At 44.1% G+C, this 17,840-nt stretch overlaps 1 protein-coding gene across 2 annotated transcripts in view; it reads right to left on the reverse strand.

Moving 5' to 3' along the window:
• Positions 1 to 17,840, reverse strand: part of ascc3 (activating signal cointegrator 1 complex subunit 3) — a 161,391-nt gene that overhangs the window by 87,572 nt on the left and 55,979 nt on the right. For both annotated transcript variants that reach the window (XM_052489893.1, XM_052489894.1), the window contains exons 12-14: positions 5,805 to 5,969; positions 576 to 752; positions 84 to 155 (exon numbers count right to left, since the gene is read on the reverse strand). In XM_052489893.1, coding sequence (XP_052345853.1) covers positions 84 to 155; positions 576 to 752; positions 5,805 to 5,969 — 414 coding nt within the window. The remainder of the gene's footprint in view (positions 1 to 83; positions 156 to 575; positions 753 to 5,804; positions 5,970 to 17,840) is intronic.

Consider the following 17,840-nt stretch of genomic DNA (forward strand, 5'->3'; position numbering starts at 1 on the left):
GGAAGCTGGGGGAGTGAGTCAGCTGGGGGCTGGAGAGGGAGACAGACTAACACACACATACAGTACAGTACAGAGAGCCTTACCTGATGTCCATTTCTGATCTGCTCCAGAACCTTATCATAGCAAACCTCCTCCATATCATGAAGCTGCTGGATCTGAGAGGAACACATATTAGCTGTGTTAGAACGGTTTAAGAGCATTGGCCGAGTAAACGAAAGGTCGCTGGTTCGAATCGAACCTGCCATTCTGCCCTTGAGCAAGGCAGTTACTTCCCGACAACAACTGCTATCCGGGTACCGATGACACGGATATCGATTAAGGCAGCCCCCACTTTTCTGATTCAGAGGGGTTGGGTTAAATGAAGAAAACACATTTCAGTTGAATGCATTCAGTTGAGCAACTCACTAGGTATCCCCTTTCCCCTACGTTTGACCAGGTCAAATGATTCAGAAGAACGTGGTAAAACAAAACTCCTGGCCCTGCTAAAGACACATGAGTTCTGGCAGTATGGTCAGCTTGATGCGTGTTAGCAGTGTGTGTGTGTGTGTGTGTGTGTGTGTGTGTGTGTGTGTCACCTTGTTGGTGGACTTGATGCCGACGAAGCTCTGTCCGAGGGGCACGGGTCTGAAGCGGCTGTCGAAGTAGAAGAGTCCGATGTAGGGGTTGACGTGGAGGAAGGAGGCCACGTCCAGGTAGTTGGGCAGCGTGGCCGACAGACCCAGGATACGGATCATACTCTGGGTTGACTCCACCTGGAATAAACCCACACCAAGCTCACACCATGGTGACGTACTCTGAATGGACATCTTACAGCAAAGTCCCAGAATGACGACATCACAATGTGACTGGACTTCACCAGTCATGACACAGTGATTTCAGTAGGTGATTTGGATCCAACCTGGATGCTTCACTACACCAGTCTCCTCGACAGGGAAGAAGTGAGAGAAGTGCTGTCTTACACGAGAGGTGGGCTACGTGCAAACACTTCAGAGAGAGAAAGACCATGTAGGTTTGTCTGTGTGTGTGGGAGAGAGAATGCGAATGGGAGAGAAAGAAAGCGAGCGAGAGAGAACAGAGATGCAGACAGAGAGCAGCGAGGGAGAGAACAGAGATGCAGACAGAGAGCAGCGAGGGAGAGAGAACAGATAGATGCGGACAGAGAGCAGCGAGGGAGAGAACAGAGATGCAGACAGAGAGCAGCGAGGGAGAGAGAACAGATAGATGCAGACAGAGAGCAGCGAGGGAGAGAACAGATAGATGCAGACAGAGAGCAGCGAGGGAGAGAACAGATAGATGCAGACAGAGAGCAGCGAGGGAGAGAACAGATAGATGCAGACAGAGAGCAGCGAGGGAGAGAACAGATAGATGCAGACAGAGAGCAGCGAGGGAGAGAGAACAGATAGATGCAGACAGAGAGAAGCGAGGGAGAGAACAGATAGATGCAGACAGAGAGCAGCGAGGGAGAGAACAGATAGATGCAGACAGAGAGAAGCGAGGGAGAGAACAGATAGATGCAGACAGAGAGAAGCGAGGGAGAGAGCGTGAGTGTATGTGTGAGAGGCCCATCTCCTTGCCTTCTGAGGTGAGTGTGACAGGGAAGATTGGTAAGGCTTAATGTGATGCAGTACCCGTCTATACCCTCTATCAAGATAGGGCCCAGCCAATCCCTGGCAGCCGATAGTCCTGGCCCGGACCAGCCTAACACACACACAGCACTGTGTCAGCACAGTGGTAACAAAGCGGCCCATACTGTAGATACACATTATGTTCATTAACAGTGCCCAAGTCAGCCTGGTTGAGTGGATAGTGGGCTTCTTACACACACCATTTCTCCATTACTCTCACTTAATGGGCTCTCGAGGGCGGCTGCTTTCCCTGAGCTTTGTCCCAGATAGTCTATTCAGTGTTTCAGCAATACCAACACATTACATGATCAGCGATAGTTCATTATACAGTTTTCAACACTTCTGCATCTATGATACTTTACCAAAGAGCCATCCACACTAATGCCTCCAGTGATGAACGGGTTTTAAAATGCAGGTAATAACCAAATGTTTATCTCCGGAGCAATATAAAGCCTGGGGTGAGTCTGCCTGACGACGGGAGAAAATTAAATAAACTAAAACTTTGACAAGCAAAACATCACGTGATAACTGCTTCAGTGATCATCCTATATTTACATAAAGAGAAAGGAGGAAAATAAAACATCCTTTAGAGCCTCGACTTAATTTAGAGGCAGAGAACTCCATATTCATGAGGTTAAAAGATGTGAACTTAAGCACCCTGTTCCTCCTGTGTCAGGAGCACCAGCCGTGGTTCCTCCAGCAGAAAACATTAACAATTAGGTTAGCCTGTCAGGTGTAGCGGTAATTGGACAGGAGGGATGTGTGTGTGCGCGTGTGAGAGTTTGTGTGTGTGTGTGTGTAGTTAGGGTTTGGGGTCCTTCAACTCCTGGAGTATTGTGGGTAGGAATGGATGCTAAGTATGTCGACTTCCAAAAAAAGAAGAAAAAAAACACAATTACTAAACATCTTTGGGAGGGAGAAAGACTCCGGTTTCTTATGTGGATAGTTGAGGAGGAAAAAGATATGGTGGATTTCTCTACTGTGGCCTGAGCGCGTTTCTCCAATGGTTTATAGGTCCATCTGAAGTCTGGTTGTTCCATGTACTCCTGTGTGTTCTGGATCAAAGTTACCGCAACTTCGATGGTTAACCTAAATTAAATTTTTTAAATTTTACCTTTATATAACCAGGCAAGTCAGTTAAGAACACATTCTTATTTTCAATGATGGCCTGGGAACAGTGGGTTAACTGCCTGTTCAGGGGCAGAACGACAGATTTGTACCTTGTCAGCTCGGGGGTTTGAACTCGCAACCTTCCGGTTACTAGTCCAACGCTCTAACCACTGGGCTACGCTGCCGCCCCCACATATTGAGATGATCATATATGAGATATGATTTAGGGTTATGACTGTGGCCTGAAGACTTGTAGAGCAGACCACAGCTTTAGGGTTACTGGATCCCCACAGACTTCCCTGGAAGGCTCTACAACTGAGCCCAGTGGCTGCAGTGCTGTCTGTGCTCTGACTGATTTGTCTCTTCTTGGAAACCAGAGAACTAAAGACCCTGTCCTTCTCCTTCGGAGAACTCTTGTGTCGTTTCCTCTCTACCTCGTCATGTTTAATTGATGAGGTGACTCCTTTTTGTACTTCCAGAGGCGACAATCTTGCTTACTGTGCGCCAATCAATAATTCACAGTGTCTTAAAGACACCTTCCAATGTGCTGTTGACTGTTGGCTCCAGTACGGCACAAACACCTTAATTACAAACGCTGGCTGGAGAAACACAGGAAAGACATTTCTGCTGTGCTACTCAGGACGGTTGGATCCATCTTGGATTTTATGTGCAAAAAAACTCAACACACTGCCTCTGAAGTACCTGCCTGTGTATAGGCCAAATTAACAGTCATAATGCATTATAAGACATGTTATATGCCTTCATAACAGCCCACGGCTCTGTGACAAACGCTAGTTATAGTGTTTATAACACCCTAGACAAATGCAAAGAGACAGACAAAGAGGCAGCAGTGTGCGGTCTAGGAGAGTCTCTAGGTAGGGGTGTGGCCTCACAGGACACTCCCTCAGCCCTTCTCCAGCGATAGCAGCTAGAGCTGCACATGAATAGGCTGTGAACGGAGTCAACAGCGGTCAGACGTACAGACTGCTTTTCAATTACCTGACGGTTAACCTTACCCACCCAGAGGTCCCCGACGTCACAGCACACTAAAATAAATAAATAAATAAAAAGCAGCAATATATCCTGTCAGTATCCTTCTCTCAGTCTCTCCCCTCTCTGATCGGTCTATTTCTCCATTTTGCTCTCAACACTCCTCTCTTTCATCTCCAACTTTTATGTCTATCATCAATATTTTAACATTCATATTGGTATATTGATGTGTGTGTGTGTGTCTGCCCAATTCCAATCCCTCGTCACCTAGGAGACCGTGAAAATTCCTACCATGCATCTCTCTATCCCCGCTCCATTTATTCATTTCCTCCCTGGCTGGGATTGACACCTGACGCAGGCTCGTCACAATGGAACACGGTTGCGGGACACTCCAGAACGATGGCTCCCATTTCCCAGGCTGTCTAAATTTGCATAATCACTCTAATATCCCAAACGGCCGGGCTGATCCCTCGCAGGACGCTGTCAATCATCATAAGAGGGAATCAGGCATCCCACTCAGACGCAGAAACACAAAGCACAGGCAGCACAGCCCACAGACAGACAGGCTAACTAAAGCTAAATCACTGACTCTGACTGAGGTAAACACACAGCTCCACAAACCAAGACTAGACAAAACCCTTACAATGTTTAACAATGACAGAAACCTGATATGGTTGAATGAGAATGACTGTGTTGTACTAATATTAATATGAATGTCCTTGTGCATAAGGTTCACCATGGTGAGGAGACCCTAGTGTAATGATAGAGGGAGGGACTGACCTGTCGGAGTGGGCTGACCACCAGGCTAGTGTGGTGAGAGGGGACAAGGTAGGATAAGGGCTGGGACCAGGGCTCTAAAGTGCGACCATTTTGGTAAGGAGACCATGACCATTTTGGTCGCATATGCTCGAAAATATTTTGCTGTACGACCTGGAATTGTATTTTGGGGGCACCAGTAAGACTGCAAAACCATGTGATCACCCAGAATAATTGTTATGATTCGGCTTCGCTGTGCCGCTGCCTCGGAGTGCCATACTCGCCAGCCCAGAGAGCAAATCAAGTGCACCTATAGGCCTACAGCTGGCCAATCGGATGGCTCAGATTACCGTGTCTGCAGTCGATGCCCAGCTAAATTGATGCTGTGAGATTTTAAAACAATGACTAGAGAGCAAAGTCAGTTCACGTTTACAGTTTTATTCAACACTGTAACCACTTTTTATTGAACACTTTTATACGCCATTAAATGAGCTTCTCCCTTCTTCCACTCGCATTTCAACCAGCACTGCAGCTGCAATGAATGAGCAGCAAAACGTATCGAAATGTTTGCATTGTTATTATTGGCAACTTGTGTCTATTTTTATATGGAGGAATATTTCACTTCCACTGGTCATAGGAGTAACATGAATTTGAGCATGAGACTCGAGTTTCACCATCAGCTGGATGACGTCCCTTTTTGGTCACAGTCAGTCTCAGCGGAGAGAGGGAGAGCAGAGGGATGGTGAGAGGCAGACCCTCTGCTGCGCCCCCCCGCTGAAACTGACCATCACTCCAGTGAAATAAATAAAAAAAGCACATTATTAAAATGTATGCTCACTCAGCTGGGCTTCACAAGTAATACACCAACTGATCTAGAACCGGTGTGATCATAAACCATACGTTTTGAAGTACTTAAATCATCTGAGAAGAACAACATTGGCAGGGCAATTCCAGCATAGCCAATATGCAGTGATAATGTATTGGGCCTATAGCCTACTGCACAAACCTCATTGCTACAGAACTGCTTTTAATAGGTTATTGTTGGATAGGTTACTGTTTAAGGTTAAAAATATATATATAATAATTGACAATAAACAAAGTATTTAAAGGTTTATAGTTTCTAGCCACACCATGTGCTTCAAAAGTAGATATAATTAATAAATGGCCAATACAGGCTTTATCTCAAATCAATTTAAAAATCTGCTTTTCTGGTGTTCCTACATTTTATTTTGTGCTATTAACTTTTAAAGTTGGGAGCACCAGTGCTACCAATATATATTTATATTTTTTAGAGACTTATGCTGAGACAAGAGAGGGACTAACCTGTCGTAGTGTCCTGGCTACCAGGCTCTCCAGAACTGGTCCTCTGTCCTCGTGTAGCAGATGCACCTCGTCCAGGATGAGGAGCTTTACAATCTGGGACAGGGCCACGTCCCCAACGCTCTTCCTGGTCACCACGTCCCACTTCTCAGGGGTGGTCACCAGCATCTGGAAAATCAGATGGACACACACCGTCAGTGACAGACAGATGAACACAGACAGACTTGATTTGTGGGTCGATCCAGAAGCACCTGTTCAGCCCCATATACTCCAAATCCATAACATATTTAGGTCAAGGAGTTCTTCATTGCCATCAGACCAGGGTCCTGTGTTTAACAAGGGGACAGAGTTCTTCCTGTCCAAGTCACGTGATCAAAGAAAACACTGGGCCCTACTCGCATCATATACACCACCTGCAACCAGAGCACTCTATCCATCATCTGTGTTATCAGTTCACCCCTCTATCCTCTACACATCCCTCACTCCTCCCTTGTCATCTTCTTAATCATCATCTCACCTGTTCCCGTTTAAAACCCAGACCCTTTGGGCCCTTCAGAACCATCGTTCTAGTGCAATTAAGCGTCTGACGATAGAAAAATAGAACAATGAATAATGAATGGTGTGCGAGCTGTTTGCCAACCCATCGGTGTGTGTGTGTGTGTGTGTGTGTGTGTGTGTGTGTGTGTGTGTGTGTGCGGAAATTCCTAGACACTTTTTATAAAATCAGTTCATTAGACTCTAGTTTGCATTTAAATCCATCTGGCTAGCCATTACAGACTGGCGCTCCTTCCTTGCAGAGACAAAACGGCCACACACACACACATTGCCATTAGAGACTGGCACGGTACTAGCGGAGAGGAAACGGCCACACACACACACATTGCCATTAGAGACTGGCACGGTGCTAGCAGAGAGGAAACGGCCACACACACATTGCCATTAGAGACTGGCACGGTGCTAGCAGAGAGGAGAGAAGTGGCTGTCTTAATTAGGCTACAGGTTCATCTAAATGAAAGCTCTGGCTTCCAAACCAACAACTAGCAGGCCACAGTGCTTTCTTTAATTACACAACAAAAACAATGACAAGACGCCATTTGACTTAACAGGAAACCCTCATTATTTTCCTTGCATTGTTTTTAATAACATTGATATTGACCTCGTTATTTATTTCTATGACTGGCTGCTAAGTGTTTTACATTTATGGTTGGAGACACTCCCACGGATTGATTTCAGTACTTCAAAAACTCTCCCCTAGATAAATCACAATATTTGTGAATATGCCGCGCTGGTGAAATAGAAGAGAGTGCAGTCCTGGAACACAATGCGGTTAATAAAGACCTGTGTCAAAGTGGGTTTCCATTATAGAACATTTACAATTACTAGAATGGACATCCACATTCAAATCAACGTTCCATGATGATCACGTAGAAATAGTGTCCTAGAACTGTTCTGATGTGCAAGTTGCAGCTCATCTGTGGTGGTCAGACCCAGCCATATGATAATGAGTGGGGGGCTCTACCCAACGTGCACCCAGTGGACGAGAACAATTCTGGAACACATGGAGCGGTTTTCTTGAACACGGATTAAGCCTAGCCCTGAAAAAAAATCATACTGAATGGAGAATCTCCATTGAAAGAGCATTTTAGTCTAGGACTAAGCCTAATGTGTGTCTGAGGACCCGACCCTATATTTCTATGTGATGTGACTCAGCCCCAGCTCCATGTTAATGAGGGGGGCTCTACCCAGGCAGCTCTACCCAGCATGGTAACAGTGATGTGTGCAGCCATGTGGAACCCGGGGGCATGGTGAGGTCTTCCCATACTACCACTTATCTACTAATTACCTGTCTGACGGTCTGTCTGTTTACCTGTCTCTGACGGTCTGTCTGGCGGTCTTGCGTGTGTGCCTTTCTGTATGTCTGTCTGTGGAGCAGAGCACCAGGGGGCCACTCTGTCATTAAGTTAATATTTACTCTCTGGACTGAGGGAGAGGGACTAGGAGAACCAGCACGCCCACTGCTCATTCACCCACCCACCCGCACACTGGCATGTCTGCCAGCCAGCAGCCACTCCAAGCAAATCTACTGTTACCATAGTAACTATCAGTGCCACAGAGAGAGAGGGGGTTTGCGAGGAGGGAAAGGTAAGAGGGTAGAATTGTTTCACTGCTTTCATACTGTAAGTGAACGACTAATAGCTTGCTTGTCCAGGCTACAAATGTATCCAACTGTGTTTGTGTGTGCACACATCCACTGCATGTTTTTGATGGGAGTTGTGACAATAGCAGTGACATAGCAGACACAGAAATCAAATCTATGTTTATTTGTTGCGTACACGGACCAGCAGATGTTAAAGCAGCTGCAGGGAAATGCTTGTGTTTCTAGCTCCAGCAGTGCAGTACGATTCTAACAGTACACCACTACTACAAGGAGTGCATGTACGGAAGTAGTTATGTAGGAGGAGCTATGTACATATAAAGTAAGTCCTTAATTAGCTTCATTTCTCACAGATCAAATTGCAACAGAATAATATTGCTGGAATGCTAATCTTCTCTGTATCGAACTACAGCAATAACTTCACACATATATGCAAACAGTGAGTGAGTGAGTGAGTGAGTGAGTGAGTGAGTGAGTGAGTGAGTGAGTGAGTGAGTGAGTGAGTGATAGAAAGGTCTGTTAGAAAGTTGTTTCAGATAACAAAAATGTATGAGGATACATTTTTTTAAATCCTCCTTATTTACCCTGAGGTCTCTGGAGAGCTAACTTTATAGTACCTAGGGAACTTTAATGGAGTTGTTATTGGAGTTTTAATACACTTACTCCACACTAGCAGAAACAGGTCATTTCATGAAATTGTATTTCATCCAAAGCTCTACAGTCTGGGTAGATAGAGAAGCAAGGCTGGTTGGTGAGAGTATGCAGGGGGTAAGGATAATATTGTTGAGCCTCTGCCAGTCCATCCTCATTAAAAGTGTGTGTGTGCCCTCTCTCTCACAAGGAAACGCACGTACACACACACACACACACACACACACACACACACACACACACACACACACACACACACACACACACACACACACACACACACACACACACACACACACACACACACACACATCCAGATTAACTGGTATTGACCTCATTTCTCAAGATTCACATCTCTCTCTCCCCTCTATCTCTCTCTCTCTCTCTCTGTCTGTCTCCCTCTGCTTTCATCTCTCTATCCTTAAGTACCAGGAGGTTTATGAACCTCTAAAGTCTAAGCTTTACTATCCTCTTTTGGATTTGCTAGATATGCTTGTTCTTGGCAACCTTTTCAGCCTAGTCCTTCCTCTCTCTGTTTACCTCTCACCCCCTCCATCAGTGAAGGGCTAACTAGATGGGAAGGAGTTTAGCCTACATCCTTCACTCTACCCTCCTTTTCGTTTCACAAATCCCATTCATCCTCTTTCTACTTCCTGTTCACACACGCAACGTTGACTCACACATACAGTCTAACGCTCTGAGGACAATAATAATGAAAATATACACTTAATGAAATGAATATAAAACAAGGGAGAAGTAGTGGGAAATATGAATGATTTTACCATTGACAGAATACACACCTGGTTAACAGAGCTATTAACAAATGCATTCGAGACAAGAAACTCATTTACAGGCCACTCACTGAGGCAAACAACCTAATTGGTTGATTTGCTGGGGAGCTGTTACAATTGGATATTGGATTGGACAATTGATTCATCGTTTTAATTGAAAGAAATCATCTGATTGGTTATGTCACTACGAGTATAACAAGTGACAACAACAATATATTCAACTTCATTTTGTGAGTGGCAAGTTTTTCCTGACCACAGACACATTTCAAATATGAGTTAGTCTCAACTCATGTCAATCACATTTTCAATATATCCAGCCATCTTGTTAATTGGAGAGAACAGAGTAGCCTTTTATCCTTAACTAGCATAGGGCTCTTAGTTGAACACTTTGAAATGGGAGAGCACTTTACATGAGTTTGACTAAAGTACTGCTGGGTTATGTTGAAAGCATCACCTCTCCCTCCCCCCGCGCTAAAATACAAGCACCACCTTCAAAGGCACAAATATAGTGGACAATAAACAGGATATGGATTTGGTATTTCACAGTACAACTAACTGCAGTCACCATGGCAACTACAAATAAGGCTACTGAGAACAAGGAATCAGGAAAATGAAGAGGGGGTGAGTATAGACGAGGGAGAGAGAGATCAGATATGGAGACCCAGAGAACACACACACGCCTCCTGAGAGAATGGAGCTGCCTAAGTGTGGGGCTGCCTAAGTGTTTTTTTGGGACGCTTATGTCCTAACAGTTAATAACAAATTTGAAAAATATATGTATATATATTATTTGTTATTCATTTTCTGAATGGAAAAACGCTAAGTGTAAACTTAATAGATTACAAACAGATAAAGTATGTAGAAAAGATAATGGACCTATATATTTTTGATAATATAAACTTTGAGAACTAACACCAAAATAGCTAGACAAGCTAGACAATCAGGAGAATTGCAAAAACAATTAATTTAGCAGTATTCATTTTATTAGGTCTGAGCAAAAGAACAAAGCATTAACCATGAGAAAATGTAATAGAATTGCAGGAAATTAGCAAAATGTCTCAGCTCAATTGCAGAATATGTAGAATCGCAGGAAATTTACTTTAAAACGGCAAAATAAATTCTCAGCTGCATGGAAAAATGTGTAGAATTGCAGTAAATTGGCTTAAAAATGCTAACATTTCTTTACAGTTCCAAGATGGGGGCCTCTATTTTCTCGGCCAACCGTGCTCATTGCCACGCCCCCTGCCATGCCAACCACCTAAGCCCCTTTTTGATCCAGAAAATGCCCTGCGTCTGACCTGTGAGTGACCCTGCATGACTGTCTAGTGTGAGAAACTCTGTGGTTGTGCTGGCTTCTCTATGGCTTATCAGTTCTATCAGTAGCTACAGTATGTTGCAGTGAAGGAACAGTCCTTTTAAAGCCTGACAGAGAATTAAGTACAGGAAGACACCAGAGAGAGAGATAAGGAACTGCACTAGTCTCCAACATAAAGCAGGAGAGGGACACTATCATCATTGGAGGGTGTGTGTGTGTGTGTGGTGCCTGAGCGCATGCCTTCGAATGTATCACCACTTCTTGCTTTTATGACTTTTATTTTCAACTAAGACAGGAGAGCAACCATTATCTATACTGCAGTTCTGTACGTTGCTGTGTGATTCATGGACACAATATTGTCTCCTACTCTTCACTGCAGAATTACAGATGTATGACTGAAGTCTGTGTTGTGACCTGAACCTAACTGAGCCCAAAGTGCAGTGTGAGGAGATCCGCTGTAACACACTGGTATTGGCCGTGTGGATCTCTGTCCCAGACACTGGTATTGGCCGTGTGGATCTCTGTCCCAGACACTGGTATTGGCCGTGTGGATCTCTGTCCCAGACACTGGTATTGGCCGTGTGGATCTCTGTCCCAGACACTGGTATTGGCCGTGTGGATCTCTGTCCCAGACACTGGTATTGGCCGTGTGGATCTCTGTCCCAGACACTGGTATTGGCCGTGTGGATCTCTGTCCCAGACACTGGTATTGGCCGTGTGGATCTCTGTCCCAGACACTGGTATTGGCCGTGTGGATCTCTGTCCCAGACACTGGTATTGGCCGTGTGGATCTCTGTCCCAGACACTGGTATTGGCCGTGTGGATCTCTGTCCCAGACACTGGTATTGGCCGTGTGGATCTCTGTCCCAGACACTGGTATTGGCCGTGTGGATCTCTGTCCCAGACACTGGTATTGGCCGTGTGGATCTCTGTCCCAGACACTGGTATTGGCCGTGTGGATCTCTGTCCCAGACACTGGTATTGGCCGTGTGGATCTCTGTCCCAGACACTGGTATTGGCCGTGTGGATCTCTGTCCCAGACACTGGTATTGGCCGTGTGGATCTCTGTCCCAGACACTGGTATTGGCCGTGTGGATCTCTGTCCCAGACACTGGTATTGGCCGTGTGGATCTCTGTCTCAGACACTGGTATTGGCCGTGTGGATCTCTGTCCCAGACACTGGTATTGGCCGTGTGGATCTCTGTCCCAGACACTGGTATTGGCCGTGTGGATCTCTGTCCCAGACACTGGTATTGGCCGTGTGGATCTCTGTCCCAGACACTGGTATTGGCCGTGTGGATCTCTGTCCCAGACACTGGTATTGGCCGTGTGGATCTCTGTCCCAGACACGGGCATTGGCCCTGTGGATCTCTGTCCCAGACACGGGCATTGGCCCTGTGGATCTCTGTCCCAGACACGGGCATTGGCCCTGTGGATCTCTGTCCCAGATAGTCTAGTGCTGATGTGATCTCCCTCTGCTGTGTAAACCCTGCTACTCTATAACAGCCATAAGCTGCTATGACAGATACCCTTTTCACACTACTGAGCCTATCGAGCCAAACCAAGCCAAGCTGTACTGGGCTAGCCTGTTTTACGTACCATAGTTACTGGAATGGACAATGTAAAGAAAGAGATCTGAGCCAGAACAGTATAGTTGGAGTTGGCACTATAGTCTGTTTGTGTGTCTGTGGTTGGCACTACAGTGAGTACGGTTACATGCTAGGGATGGGCATGAGTACTCGAACGGACGTCAAAACTCAATCTTTAACAAGAGATGAACACCCCCCCCCCCCAATACTGTAAAACGTACTTTGCTAAGATTTACATTTACCTGACAGGTTTTAATTCATTTTATTGAACCTTTATTTAACTACGCAAGTCAGTCAAGAACAAATTCTTATTTACAATGACGGCCTACCAAGAGGCAAAATGCCTCCTGCGGGGACAGGGGCTAAAAAATTTAATTAAAAATAGGACAAAACAAACATCATGACAAGAGACACCACAACACTACATAAAGAGAGACCTAAGACGACAACACAGCATGACAGGTGTGGCATATCAAGAAGATGATTAAAAAGCATGATCATTACACAGGTGCACCTTGTGCTGGGGACTTGCCTAGTTAAATAAAAGGTTAAAATAAAAAATATAAAAATAAAAGCCACACTAAAATGTGCAGTTCTGTCACACAACACAATGCCACAGATGTCAAGTTGAGGGAGCGTGCAATTGGCATGCTGACTGCAGGAATGTCCACCAGAACTGTTATCAGTTAATTTAATGTTTTTTTCGCACCTACAGGAGAGCTCTTCTTTATCTACACCCATTCAGCATCATTCACACCCTCTTAAGCTTTAGCCCCACCCATCTCCTTAAAGGTTGAGCTGAGCATTCTGTCCTAAAAACATCAGTCAAGCACCCAAGCTAACTGGCTAACATTGGCTACCTTGCTAGCTACTTCCAGATGTGAGAACAGCTCACTGACCATTTTACTCGCCCTAGCAGAGCGGGTTAGGTTGTTCAACGGGTGTTGAGCGCTCTGGCACACTCAGACGAGAGTGACTGAAATCGTAGTAGATAGACGTGGCTGGAAAATTCGCTCTGGCTATCATCAGTTGTCGCAGTGACATTCTATTGAAATGGTTACTTGCACAGTGGGGTCTTTTGTTAAGACATTTAGCTAGCTAGGTAGACAATGAACCATAATCCCAACTCATGACTTTACTACCCTGCATGAATCTGCAGGTAGCTAACCAACCAGGTTCAATGTTAGCTAGCTATCATTAGGCTATAACTAGCAAAGCAAATGGCTCTGAGATACAAATAATAAGAACATACAGGTAACATTAGCTAGCTAGCTAACAGCACACTAACTTGAAATGAAAACAACTTTGCCAAATTAGAAATATGTAATATCTGAAAATGTAGCTAGCTAGACTATCTTACCAGTATACATAATTGGTGGACGCTACTCCTCGTCACAGATGCCATGGTTGCCCTTAGCAATCATGCTCCATTTCCACTGATTTCAAAACTTGGTCCCCCAGAAAGAGGAGAGCAACATTTTTTTCAGTTCTACTACATGATACACTCATCTCAGCAAATCATAGCTAGCTGGAAAGTTGCTGTATTTTGTCTGTGGCTAAACCAACTAGGCTAGTAACTTAACAATTGTATTCGTATTTACAGATGACATTGCACCCCCCCATTCAACTCACCCAAGCCTTCCCCATTTCTCCTTCTCCCAAATCCAGTCAGCTGATGTTCTAAAAGAGCTGCAAAATCTGGACCCCTACAAATCAGCCGGGCTAGACAATCTGGACCTTTTCTTTTTAAAATGATCTGCCGAAATTGTTGCCACTCCTATTACTAGCCTGTTCAGCCTCTCTTTCGTGTCGTCTGAGATTCCCAAAGATTGGAAAGCAGCTGCGGTCATCCCCCTCTTCAAAGGGGGGGACACTCTTGACCCAAACTGCTACAGACCTATATCTATCCTACCCTGCCTTTAAGGTTTTCGAAAGCCAAGTCAACAAACAGATTACCGACCATTTTGAATCCCACCATACCTTCTCCGCTATGCAATCTGGTTTCAGAGCTGTTCATGGATGCACCTCAGCCACGGTCAAGGTCCTAAACGATATCTTAACCGACATCGATAAGAAACAATACTGTGCAGCCGTATTCATTGACCTGGCCAAGGCTTTCGACTCTGTCAATCACCACATCCTCACCGGCAGACTCGACAGCCTTGGTTTGTCAAATGATTGCCTAGCCTGGTTCACCAACTACTTCTCTGATAGAGTTCAGTGTGTCAAATCGGAGGGTCTGTTGTCCGGGACTCTGGCAGTCTCTATGGGAGTTCCACAGGGTTCAATTCTTGGACCGACTCTCTTCTCTGTATACATCAATGATGTCGCTCTTGCTGCTGGTGAATCTCTGATCCACCTCTACGCAGACGACACCATTCTGTATACTTCTGGCCCTTCTTTGGACACTGTGTTAACAACCCTCCAGATGAGCTTCAATGCAATTACAACTCTCCTTCCGTGGCCTCCAATTGCTCTTAAATACAAGTAAAACTAAATGCATGCTCTTCAACCAATCGCTGCCTGCACCTTCCCGCCTGTCCAACATCACTACTCTGGACGGTTCTGACTTAGAAAATGTGGACAACTACAAATACCTAGGTGTGTGGTTAGACTGTAAACTCTCCTTCCAGACTCACATCAAACATTTCCAATCCAAAGTTAAATCTAGAATTGGCTTCCTATTTCGCAACAAAGCTCACTCATGCTGCCAAAAATACCCTCGTAAAACTGACCATCCTACCGATCCTCGACTTCGGCGATGTCATTTACAAAATAGCCTCCAATACCCTACTCAATAAATTGGATGCAGTCTATCACAGTGCCATCCGTTTTGTCACAAAAGCCCCATATACTACCCACCACTGCGACCTGTACACTCTCGTTGGCTGGCCCTCGCTTCATACTCGTCGCCAAACCCACTGGCTCCAGGTCATCTACAAGACCCTGCTAGGTAAAGTCCACACTTATCTCAGCTGGCTGGTCACCATAGCAGCACCCTCCTGTAGGACGCGCTCCAGCAGGTATATCTCTCTGGTCACCCTCAAAACCAATTCTTCCTTTTTGCCGCCTCTCCTTCCAGTTCTCTGCTGCCAATGACTGGAACAAACTACAAAAATCTCTGAAACTGGAAACACTTATCTCCCTCACTAGCTTTAAGCACCAGCTGTCAGAGCAGCACACAGATTACTGCACCTGTACATAGCCCATCTATAATTTAGCCCAAACAACTACCTCTTTCCATACTGTATTTATTTATTTTGCACCACATTTATTTCTCTCTGTACTTTGCACATTCTCCCACTGCAAATCAACCATTCCAGTGTTTTACTTGCTATATTGTATTTATTTCGCTACCATGGCGTTTTTTTTTTGCCTTTACCTCCCTTATATCACCTCACTTGCTCACATTGTATATAGACTTACTGTATTATTGACTGTATTTTTGTTTTACTCCGTGTGTAACTCTGTGTTGTTGTGTTTGTCGAACTGCTTTGCTTTATCTTGGCCAGGTCGCAATTGTAAATGAAAACTTATTCTCAACTTGGTTTAAATAAAGGTGAAATAAATAAATAAATAGAAAATAAAATAAATAAAAAATACACGTTTGATATTAAGGAAGATGAAAATCCACATTTCGGAAGACATTTCTGTCAAAAAACTCATTTTGATTAAAAAAAGTTTATGTTCAAATGGTATTGGCCGCGACATACTCCTAGTTTCCTGAAACGAGTCACATGTGTATTCCCAGTCATGTGAAATCCATAGATAATGGATTAATGCATTTATTTCAATTGACTGATTTCCTTATTTGAACTGTAACTCATTAAAATCATATTGCGTTTATAATTTTGTTCAGTGTATGTGGTCTAAGTTTTATTTTAAAGACAACTTTAATTTGCTTTGCCTCTAGTTTTCCATTTGAACATGAGCATTTGTGGGGCACAACAAAAAATAAACCACGCTAAAAGCATCAAACAGTTCTCCCTAAATTCCCATTCCCCTCCGTGTCTCACTCACTCAATTGCGTTGCGACCGCTCCCTCTACACACGCATGCTGAGTGTACAGAAATAAATGCCTATAAAAACAAATATAACTGATGGGATACACAAGCTACATTCCATGCCAAATTGTCCCAGCCATAACTGTGGCAGCAGGAAGAATTAAGTCCTTCACAATAGTATGGGGCTGTCCTAGCCACTCAGTAGCTCACCATAAGACACTTCTAGTCCCTTCTTATTAATTAACACGTTTTTAATAACCCAGACTTTTTTTTCCCAATTCGCCAAATTGAGCCTCGTTTCAAATAATCACTTCTCACTATTCTGTTATATTTTATTCTGTTATATAACATAGGCGTGTATTGACTGCGATAAGGGCTCGAGAAATAAGAGTGTCTTGTCTGCTAAATGAACAAAACAAGGCTATGCCATTGCACAGCCATGCTTCTATAAGCAAGCGCCACTGCTAAGGTTACTACCTTTTTGAAGATTATGTTCCACGATATAATATAACCAGTTGATCTTATGGTTTCAATAAATTAATCTTAAATGGCACTTGTTTTTCTTGTTTTTTGAATATATGAGGCAATTAGTTATCTGTAATGGTTATGATAAATTGTTGCACACTGTTGGAATATAGATGAATTCAAACATACACTACATGAACAAAAGTATGTGGACAACTGCTTGTCGAACATCTCATTCCAAAATCATGGGCAGTAATATTAGAGGTCGACCAATTATGATTTTTCAAGGCAGATACCGATACCGATTATTGGAGGACCAAAAAAGGCCGATACCGATTAATCGGACGATTTAAAAAATGTATTTGTAATAATGACAATTACAACAATACTAAATGAACACATATTTTAACTTAATATAATACATCAATAAAATCAATTTAGCCTCAAGTAGATAATGAAACATGTTCAATTTGGTTTAAATAATGCAAAAACAAAGTGTTGGAGAAGAACGTAAAAGGGCAATATGTGCTCAGAACATGAGAACATATGAAAGCTGGTGGTTCCTCCTAACATGAGTCTTCAATATTCCCAGGTAAGAAGTTTTAGGTTGTAGTTATTATAGGACTATTTCCCTCTATACCATTTGTATTTCATTAACCTTTGACTATTGGATGTTCTTATAGGCACTTTAGTATTGCCAGTTTAACAGTATAGCCTCCGTCCCTCTCCTCGCTCCTCCCTGGGCTCGAACCAGCAACACAATGACAACAGCCACCACATCGAAGCAGCGTTACCCATGCAGAGCAAGGGGAACAACCACTCCAAGGCTCAGAGCAAGTGAAGTTTGAAACGCTATTAGCGAGCGATAACTAGCCAGCCATTTCACTTCGGTCACACCAGCCTCATCTCGGGAGTTGATAGGTTTGAAGTCATAAACAGCGCAATGCTTGACCCCCAAGGAAGAGCTGCTGGCAAAACGCACGAAAGTGCTGTTTGAATGAATGTTTACGCACCTGCTTCTGCCTACCACCGCTCAGTCAGATAATTAGATGATTGTATGCTCAGTCAG

The sequence above is a fragment of the Oncorhynchus keta genome, chromosome 31 (genome assembly GCF_023373465.1).
Source record: "Oncorhynchus keta strain PuntledgeMale-10-30-2019 chromosome 31, Oket_V2, whole genome shotgun sequence".
NCBI classification, from domain to species: Eukaryota; Metazoa; Chordata; class Actinopteri; order Salmoniformes; family Salmonidae; genus Oncorhynchus; species Oncorhynchus keta.